Genomic DNA, 10,087 nt, shown 5'->3' on the forward strand with positions numbered 1-10,087 from the left:
CTCTCTCTCTCTCTCTCTCTCGCCCTCCTATTGAAATCAGGAATGTCAGCATTTATTCAGGCGAAATTATCCTATCTTGTAAAACAACTGATACAGACTATGAACAAAAGTATCAGGCACATGATGAAAAAAAAAAAAGAATCCAAATGTCCGGGAACTTGAGAAAGTATGTAGTTAGTCATATATTAAGTAATGTAATATTAAGAAATTGTGGGAAATATGAAAGATTGTGGAGTTTGGGATTCCTGCATGATTGTAGCTACAAGCAGGACTGTATGTTTGAGACATGACCACACCTCCTACAGGTAGGTAAGCTCAGTTTTGGGTTGTATTTCATTGCACAGCCGTGCTGTAATGTTTGTGTGTTTTAGGGGTGTTGGAGAGCAGCAGCTTGTGTAATCACCAGCGCTGATCTGTCAAACATGTCCACGGTGCAGATGTTTCAGGCGAATAGTGAGAAGAATGATAGGACAAAAACAGAGTGTAAAACCTTAATAGCCTGTGACCCTGATTCAGTTTAAGACAAAGGGATAAAACCTTAAATATAAAATCATGTCATAAATTGTCATAAAATGCTCAAAAAAATCTCTTAATTGATTTGTGTGTTACACTTCCAAATAATTTTTAATTTATCGTTTTGAGGTTGTCATATACATACAAGAGGAAGCCTCTCATTTTTATCATTTCCTTGTCATTGTGTGTATCACAAAAAATAACCTGTCAGTTGTGCAAATAATTACTAACTTTGCCAAAAAAAAGTGTGCAAAACAGCAGACAGCTCAGTGCTTACACATTTAACACTCTGATTACAGCAAATTTTCAGAGCAAAGAGAAAGGCATGACAAGTCGACACAAAGAAAGTACTGAATCACAAAACAACAGTTTTGACACAAAAATACATACATCCAGGTTATCTTACCTGCACTGTTCCCGAGTGAGACAACATAATAGAAATGAAATGTGAAAATGCAATTAGTGATAAAGAAATGAAACTTGCGTCGTGAATTAAAGTCAGACATCCAGGCTTTGTGGTGCAGCAGTCCAGAACGAGAACACAGCATGTTCAATTTATCTGCATTGTTCTGTTTTGTTAAAGCAATTAACAGTCAGCCAGCATATTCCAGACTGCTCTTTCATCCCACACAAATAACAATTAAGTTCTGTTATCAACTGGGAATTGTGTGTCAGATTTTGCCGTGTGGCTCTAGTCACCACAGTAGTCATGCTTTATGATACTGGGTAAAAAGCCAGTTTGTGGCTTCTCTTGATTTAATACAAAAATTAGTGTTTTGTGTGAGAGTATGTGTAGCTTGATTGCTGTGCTTCCAAAATAATAACAATGGAACAGTTTATTATCTGTTTTTTCTCGGGTATACTTAAATTTTGTTATGACAAACCAAGTGCGTGTAATTCAAGATCATGTAGTAGAAGACATTTACTGTCAGAGGATCACTGCTCGGAGTTTATGTTCTCAATTTTGTGATCGCTTTCATCGATGACCAAAACCAGAAGTTAACAGTGAAAGCCATCCTGCATCATTTCTGTAGAGAATTAGATTCAGAATCATTCCTCCATTTGTGTCTTCTTTCTGCAGCTTTATATCAAAGCAGTTATGAGAAAAACTAATCTGCACACAGTTGCAATCAAGTGTGAAACTGGAACACAGTAAGTTTTAGGCTCAACCAGTGAACGAGCAGTCTTTAAACACTCACATTCAAGTCTCAGAGGACAGGTCATGTGAAGGATACTGTCCTCAAATCCCCAGGCTTGATGGTGGGTGCTATAGCAACGCCGTTTCCACACAGGGGAGCTAACGTTTCCCCCATCTGAAACACACACACACACACTCTGCACTTGCAGTGAAATTTCAGTCAGTCGCCAGACTGGTCTTATATTTCGTGGCTCTTCTGTTCAAAGTGCACAGTTCCTATTTGGGATGTTTTCACTGCTTGTGGTATTTTGTGCGCTGAAGTTTGTCACAGTTATCCTGGTTATTTAAAACTGCATTTTACCAACCACATGTAAGTGTATGTGCCTCTCTGAATTTCTTCTGCGTTGGAAAATAAATCACTTTATTCCTGATAGTGTTTGTTTCATTTGGTGATAGTGTATCGCACAGTGTGGACTGGTAGTTGACAGGTATGAGCACCCGCTGACTGCACTGTTGTTGTGAACATGCTGTGCTGATATTTTGTACCATTTCGGTGAACTAGTAGTACTGCACACGACAATCGCTAACATTGATAACATCAGATTATGCAAGAGGAAACAGAAACTGCTCAGCACAGCCTCAATACTGCAGTGCTGCTGCTGGATGTCACTTAGTTCTGAACTGGCCGCGTCTTTGCGGGACTCAGCTTCCGTTCCTGATCATGATTTTATAATTTTATGTGAATAACTGTTTCTGAAAGTTGGTTTTAGTGTTGATCCCAGCTGACCTCTGAACTTTCAGACACAGTGTCGATCTAAACTGAGGGACACTTCAGCACAGAGTTGAAAACATTAAAACAATAAATGGCATTAGTAATGAAAAACATAAACCTCTTCACACTCAGATTCGCAAACAACCAATGTTGGCTGTTAAATGACAAATGTCAACAAATCTGCTGTTTTTTTCCAGGTTCCAACTAAAAAGCTGAAGAAATTCGAGAAGGATTATCAGACACTGAGAGAGAGCCAGCTGCAGCATGAAGACCCCATCGACCGATACCAGGTAGGCTACAGCACACAAAAATATGGGGTTGTGTTGTGAATATGGGGTTGTGTATGTAAGTATGTGCTACATTCAGTGTGTGTGTGTGTGGGGGTTTTAACTCTGCGAGTGTTTTGTGCAGCTTCTTGAAAGATTGTTGCTGCGCATTTTTTTTCATTCATCACAATGAAGTCCAGGAGGATAATAATTTGAAAAATGTTTTAATGCACTGATTCAACTGAGAACTTGACAAATGGAAAATTTCAGCATGTCTGCGCCACTTAGTTTTTACACAATTGTAATTTTTTTATTTTTTTTATTTTTTTTTAACAGTCAACAAACTATGTATCCTGGAACAATTAAATCTGCCTGTTTTCAATTAAACTATGACAAGGTGTGGGTGTCTCACCAAAAAATACCTTTCGAAATAACTTTTCTCTGTTTGAAAAAAAAAAACATTCTACTTAACATCCAATAAGAGCCTAATTCAGTTCTCAAATACAGCCCAATATACATGTGTAATTAATCTTAATTGAACTGTTACTGTTGAATATCCATCACACCTTGTTGTTTTGTCATGTGAACAGAGTGCATGTGCAGCGTGTTCTTATAATCGATATCTTCGTTGCTGTTGTTGGTGTTGCAACACATTTACACTTGTGGTACATTTTGCAATCTCACTTGCAACACAAAAGTATTTATGCAGTATAGACGGAATTTACTCTTTAGTAGGTTGTAATTTTTGTAGTTAAGTAACTTGTTGGACTGAATTTGGAAGAGTAACACTGTATTGTCATCTATAGTTTAACAGGGAAATGGGAAATTAGTTGTTACCTTCCTGGTTTGAGTCGTAAAATAGAATTGAAAGTTGTTTCAAGAGGATTTTTTTTTTTTTTTTTTTTTTCCCCCCCTGAGTGGGGGGGTTATGGTGAAATGAACATTGTTTCCAAGATTAGAAACATTGTCCTCCTAGCACAGCTTCGGTTTGACAAACTGTGGTTTTATTCTTCTGACTTGAAAGACCGTTTCTCACTCACAGACACTTCTGACTTTTATTACCACGGATCTGAACATCTATCAGAATTTATTTTTGGGCCAAGCTGCAGGGGCTTTGATCAGATGTGCTTGTCACGGTGTAGAAAAAGTAAGCAACAAGGTAGATATTTAAAGACTGCACATCTGCTTCTTCAGCTTTTCACAATTTCTATCTTTTCCATTCCTAAAGTATCCTCACTGTTACAGTCTGTAATCGCCAGTCTCAATATCTCATCCACTGTGTGATTCCTCATGAACTGTTAACACACGTACCATTTATCACTATTTGTGAAAACCTGTCAGAATGATTTGCTAAAATCATTTAAAGAGAATGACTGAACAAAGAGGAATCAAAAGACGTGCAGTTGCTTCTGTTTGCTGTCGAATAGGTTGGACACTCATTCATTCAATAAGAAATGAACTGATTGAAAAGCAAGGCAGGATTTGAGCTGCACCGCGGTGAAATATGAGATATATTTATATAATATGACAACAAATTTAGGAAAATTATGTTAAAGTGGCTGTTTTTGTCATATTGTTACCTTAAAATATGCAAATTGAGGCCGACACCACTAAATATACAACCTCAAAATTAAGGATTGTGCAGTTTTAATATAATAAATTTAATTTTATTTTGTCTGTATTCAGCCCCTCTCCTGTATGACATTAGCTGCACTAATATTCCAGTTCAACTGTATTACAAGCGGCAGCCTCAAAAGTGAACATGGAGTTCATTAAAAATCTCTCTGATCATCTGAAATAGAACTGAACTTTTTTACCTCTGTAAAGTCAACATCCATGACAGAACAGTTGTACTGATGAACATCAAATGGTACGATATGCGGTATGTATTCCTAACTCCCCTTCCCCCAACACCTCTTTGAATTGAAAAATACTACTGTTATCAATGGCTCTCTCAGTTTAAAGAGAATTTAACAGGCACATAAAGCTTTCCTGTAACACCAGTAAGATCCCTGACTAATTCGGAGATTTTTGTTCACCCTGGCTTTTTGTTTTAGTTAATTGTCAGCAGAAGAGGTGTATGTGGGCCAAATGGATATAATAGAATAGAATACAATAGAATATGATGGATAAGCTTCTCAATGTCCTCAAACAGACTAAAACTGTTGAGAAAATTTGTGAATAAAATGTATAATAATATCTGTGTAGTAAGTGCCTCTCAGACAATCCCAGTAGCCAACACATATGGCTGTTTTTCCCTGAAGGCAGAATGTTAGTTGTGGGTGTATGAGTTTTAGAGAAAAGGAAGGAAGACATTTATTGTAGATAAGATGCTGGAAACGAGCCAGCTCCTCTGTAAACAGTGGAAACTACAGTGCTACAGAGCAAGACGACGAAAAACGGGAATGCTGCTGCTTTTACGGGTTGTAGCTGCACATTTGCATGTTGTGTGGTTTGACTTTATTTATTGCATCAGTTTTGTATGGTTTCATGTGCCTGGCTTATTTAGTTGCCGTTTGTGCAGTTTTATCTGCGTCTTGCGTGTTCACCGCATGTCCTTCTTTTGTGTAAAATCTGTCCCCAGTGTTTCTGGCCGTACGACTGTTAAGTTTTGATTTAGTTTTTTTTTATTTCAACTCATGTTTTTTTTATTTTTTATTACTTTTTTTTGTGGGGGGGGAGGGTGGCATTAACAAAGGAAAAGACATGATAGGCAGGGAGGGAGAGATAGAGGGGAGGCTGGGAAGTTTCGGACAGAGAGAGGAAACTCGTGTCAGGATCATGTGTTGGAAGCTCAGTCTGTGCGACTGGAAGCTCAGTATGAAGACGTTGTTGTGACTGTTGGCGGGAGCTCGGTAAGCTGCCTCGGCTCCTATGACCATTCCTAAACCAGGGTTAATGTACACATTCTTGTGCTAATGTCTATTTTGAGCTTTTCTGAAAATTGAAAATTCATTTCTTAATTTACACTAATATGAGTTTAGCATGTTGAGCTGAGTAGCTAGGGGTTTTGATGTAACTTGTGTAGCAACTTCAATGTTCAATTTGTCTAAAAAACCATGTACAAAGAGCTGAAACTGAGGAGATTTCGCACCAGCAAAGATACTGTGAGTTTTCTCTTCGTTGTTCCAGCCAAATAAAAGCTTACATCTGTGATGTTGGTTAAAAGTTCATTTAATTTTAATATGAAAAATTCAAGCTGGCATTAAATGACTGATGGACTCATCAGCGTGAGACATTTTCCAACAGCTTTTTCAATGAGTGTCAGAAAGACTGTGCACTACACCAGTTCAGGCTGATTATCCACAAACCTTTCCATGTACGCATGTCAACCAGGATATAAAATACATGACTGTATCGATGGGAGAAATAGTAAACATTGTTAAAGGAGCGAGATATCAGAGTCAGATGACTGATCAGAGCCTGGCGACACCGAGGAGGCTCGGTCGTCATGTGAGACTGTTTATACTAACAGTCATGAGACTCTACTCATGGTGGGCAGAGGGGACCTGGAGGTCTGTGTGTGTGTGAGTGTGTGTGCGTACGTGTGTGTACGTGCGCACACACACACACACACACACACACACACACACACACACACACACACACACACACACACACACACATATATATATAGGCGAGGTCATTTCCCAGTGTCTCTAGTGAAAACCTGAGGCAGGGAGGGCCCAGAGCTCTGAATTGTTAGAGGATTATACCGACGCCCGGTGTGCACATGCACTCTCAGCGACATGGAAAAGAAAAAGCCTTCAAATTAAAAGCAATGGGAGGTTGTCCAGGTCGGTTCGAGATCGTAGAAAGTGTCTTATTATACTTCCAGCTGACATGGGCAAATCTAATTTCGAAAACCTCAGAGCAGGCAATGTTTCAGGTCAGGCCAGGAACCAGTGTGTGAGGTTTGTGCGCAGGGCCAGTGGAGCTGCATTGTGAAATGTTAAGTTTTTTTTTTTTTTTTTTTTTTTTTTTTGATTAAAAAACAAAATAACAGCTGTATAATCATTTTATATCAAAATTTCCCTCTCATTTTTCATTTGATTACATTCCTGGATGTGTGATTTTGATAAATCTGTAAAACTGCACTGGCCCTCCAGACTTCACAAAATCTTTCTGTTTGTGTTATGTTTGCAGAGGGAGAACCGTCGTCTTCAGGAAGCCAGTATGAGACTGGAGCAGGAAAATGACGACTTGGCACATGAGCTGGTCACCAGTAAGATCGCTCTGCGGAATGACTTGGACCAGGTAATTCAGCATGATGCTCAGCTGCACTGGTTGTTATGAAACAAAGATACACAGTCAGAAGATTAATATGCTCTCCTTGTATTCTCGGTATTCTCAAAATGTGCAACTACCAGCTTTTCCTGTGCAAACTGTTAGTTGTTAAAAATAATGACACAGGTGAAATGAAGAGAGAAAAAAATCAGTCGCAAGCAGAAAAAACACATCTGCACCTTTGCTGATATCAAACCACTGAGCAGCTGCTGCAGTGAATGTCATGTATCCTGACTGCTGCAACAATGGAGGCATCTCATGTACGGGCTGAATGTTTGTGCACTGTGGTATTTTTTGTGCAGTCGTTCTAAATTCGGGATGAAATTATCTCTGTGTGTTCGAATGCTCAGGCTGAAGACAAGGCCGATGTGCTGAACAAAGAGCTGCTGACCACCAAGCAGCGCCTGGTGGAAACAGAGGAAGAAAAGAGGCGGCAGGAGGAGGAGACTGCTCAGGTAGCATCCGACTCCTGCTCACCCCTGCATGTCTGAACTTCTTTCAATTAGATGCAAAGTGAAATGCATGTGACACTTTTTGGAATATAATTTTCTATTCAAGTTTTTGGTTGTGATGATGGAGCCTTTCCAGGTAACTCTGTGCATAGAATAGGGTACATTCTGGGGAGGTTGTAAATCAAAGACAGAGGTAACACGGAAAGACAGACATATTGTCCACACACACAGCCACACCAACAAGCTTTAAGAGTCAGCAATTCAAATGCTAGGATCACACACCCGGAGAGAATCAAGCCAAGATATTTTCACTAGGAAGCATGCTAACCGCTGTACCACCATCCATCCCACAATCAAGGTAATTAGCCTGAATATTTTGGCAACCCACCATCCAAATAGCAAGAGCTCAAATACATCATAAGTGCACGTGCCCAGCCAACTATCAAATCCAGCTTGCTGTAAAAAAATTCAGTACTAGTAGTTGGACGCTTGCGCCGCCCTCACAATTAATCATCAATTCTGACCGCAAAAATGAAGCCTGTTGCTTATGATGGGACCATGCCGTGCTCGATCAAGTGTAATGTTTGCTGTTTTGGAAAATCAAATAGATTTATTGTCATTTATCACTTTGTAATCTTGTTCTGGCTTCCCCAGCTGAAGGAAGTGTTCAGGAGGGAGCTGGAGAAAGCAGAGATGGAGATCAAGAAAACCACAGCGATCATCGCAGAATACAAACAGGTCGGTTGTTGATATTTCTCTTAGTTTTGAGCAGGGGTGTCGATCTCGTCACAGTAAAGGGGCCACGAGTAGCAGAATCTGCTGCAGTCGGCCAGGACCAGTGTAATGAAAGCATCCCAGTAGATCAATACTGTGAGCTTCAAATATTTCACTCTGTTTTCAGTTCTGGTGGAAAAAATACTAGTACATCCTAGAAAAGTTCACATTTAATGCACATTTTTCCAGTTTGTCGTCAGAAATATCTCCACCACAGCTTTTCTCAGCAGAAAGGTGCAGGTAGAAGCTCTCAGACCACAGGAAGTCGACAGCAAAGACTCTAAGAAAAAATAACTTGGTGCTTTTTTGGGATGTTTGCTCCCATCTGCTGGTCAATTCCTGCTATCTGAGTTAAATTACGTCTTCTGAGAAATAAAGCCTGTCAAGTCACATGTAACGGTTCTTCCTCTCTATGTGCTTCAGATCTGCTCCCAGCTGAGTACCAGGCTGGAAAAACAGCAGGCAGCGACTAAAGAAGAGCTCGACATTGTCAGGGTGAGACTTCACTCCAAATGCACAGCAAGCAGCAGCCATCCAGATTTCTAACAGGAAGCACAAAGTGTTGCTTCAGTGATCGAAGCTTTTCTTTTGCAGTTACATCAGATGCGTTGTTTTTTATATGATATCACACAAAATCTTGAATTGACATTGTTTAGCCAGGAATCATGTTTTCTGGGCAAGGTCAAGTATCAGTTTGGGGATGAAGAAAGGACTGTCTCTTTTCCTTCCAAAATATGTTTTTCTGCTTCATATTCTTATACACACTCCTGCCATATTTTATTGATTGATTGACTGATTGCCTTTATGTTCATTTAAAATCATCACGTAGACTCGTGCCCCTGCTTTCATTGTGTTAGATAAACTGACAAGAAACAGCCATTGATTCCGAATCTCTTGGTTACACCATCATGTTATATAGATATTAGATGTTTTAGCAGATGAAATTCTCGAAAAGGACACTTCAGTATAATTTAGGAATTAATTAAACCCTCTCAAACATTTACTTGAAATTTAGTGTCATTACAGGACACCAGAATAGAGTAAAAGAAAGGGAGATAAAAATAAATAAATTCATTTCAGGATCAACCTTCTAAATATGAGATGAATGCTCCTAACCCCGTATGGCTGTATCTTTAGTTTTAGAAGGTGAAAAAAATACAAATCAGTTCTTGAGACCTTTAGGGCTCCTAATAACCTGATATACATTTGTTGATTAATGTGCTGAGGTGGTACGAAAACATAGAAGGATTTACCAAACCGTTGGACAACTCGGCAGTACTAGTGCATTCCTTCCTGATCAGAGAGACACTTGTAACCCGGTTGTCAAAGAACAACTTACGTTTCTCAGAGCTGTGTGGAGGGTGGACCTGCATCGTGTTTCCTGCAGCTGAATGACTTTGCGATTTCTCTGGTTTTGCAGAATAAAATCATGGGCTGCGACCACTGCAAGGATCTGTTCAGCACGCTGGGCTCTCTCCAGGCTTCATCCCCCGGCAGCAACAGGACGTCCACAGAGCCGCTGGACGAGGAGAAGGACGGACTGAAGGAGCAGCTGAGACAGCTGGAGCTGGAGCTGGCACAGACCAAACTACAGCTGGTGGAGGCCAAGTGTCGCATCCAGGTCAGCAGCGCCTCCTCACAGGAAACAAACCAACGACAGGAATAATCCCTCTTCGCAACACGGCGTAATTGCACAGGCATATCCATTCTCATATTTCACCAAGGCAAATGGAAAAATAATGTCTCATTTATTCTTTTACTTCCTGCCTTGAATAGACAGGGAGGATTTTGCCCCTTTTGATTCAAGCATTCTGATATTTTCCGTGAAGGCCAAAATATATCTCAGCAGTGATTAAAACTACTTCAGAGAAAAAAATAAAGAAAT

General features: G+C 39.8%; 1 protein-coding gene across 2 annotated transcripts in view; it reads left to right on the forward strand.

The window, feature by feature from the left end:
- The window catches only part of rabgap1l (RAB GTPase activating protein 1-like), a 115,470-nt gene that overhangs the window by 102,094 nt on the left and 3,289 nt on the right, over positions 1–10,087 (forward strand). For both annotated transcript variants that reach the window (XM_030083963.1, XM_030083964.1), the window contains 6 exons: positions 2,621–2,713; positions 6,836–6,946; positions 7,327–7,431; positions 8,083–8,166; positions 8,626–8,697; positions 9,623–9,823. In XM_030083963.1, the coding sequence (XP_029939823.1) occupies positions 2,621–2,713; positions 6,836–6,946; positions 7,327–7,431; positions 8,083–8,166; positions 8,626–8,697; positions 9,623–9,823 (666 nt within the window). The remainder of the gene's footprint in view (positions 1–2,620; positions 2,714–6,835; positions 6,947–7,326; positions 7,432–8,082; positions 8,167–8,625; positions 8,698–9,622; positions 9,824–10,087) is intronic.

Source organism: Salarias fasciatus, chromosome 23, assembly GCF_902148845.1.
Source record: "Salarias fasciatus chromosome 23, fSalaFa1.1, whole genome shotgun sequence".
NCBI lineage: Eukaryota > Metazoa > Chordata > Actinopteri > Blenniiformes > Blenniidae > Salarias > Salarias fasciatus.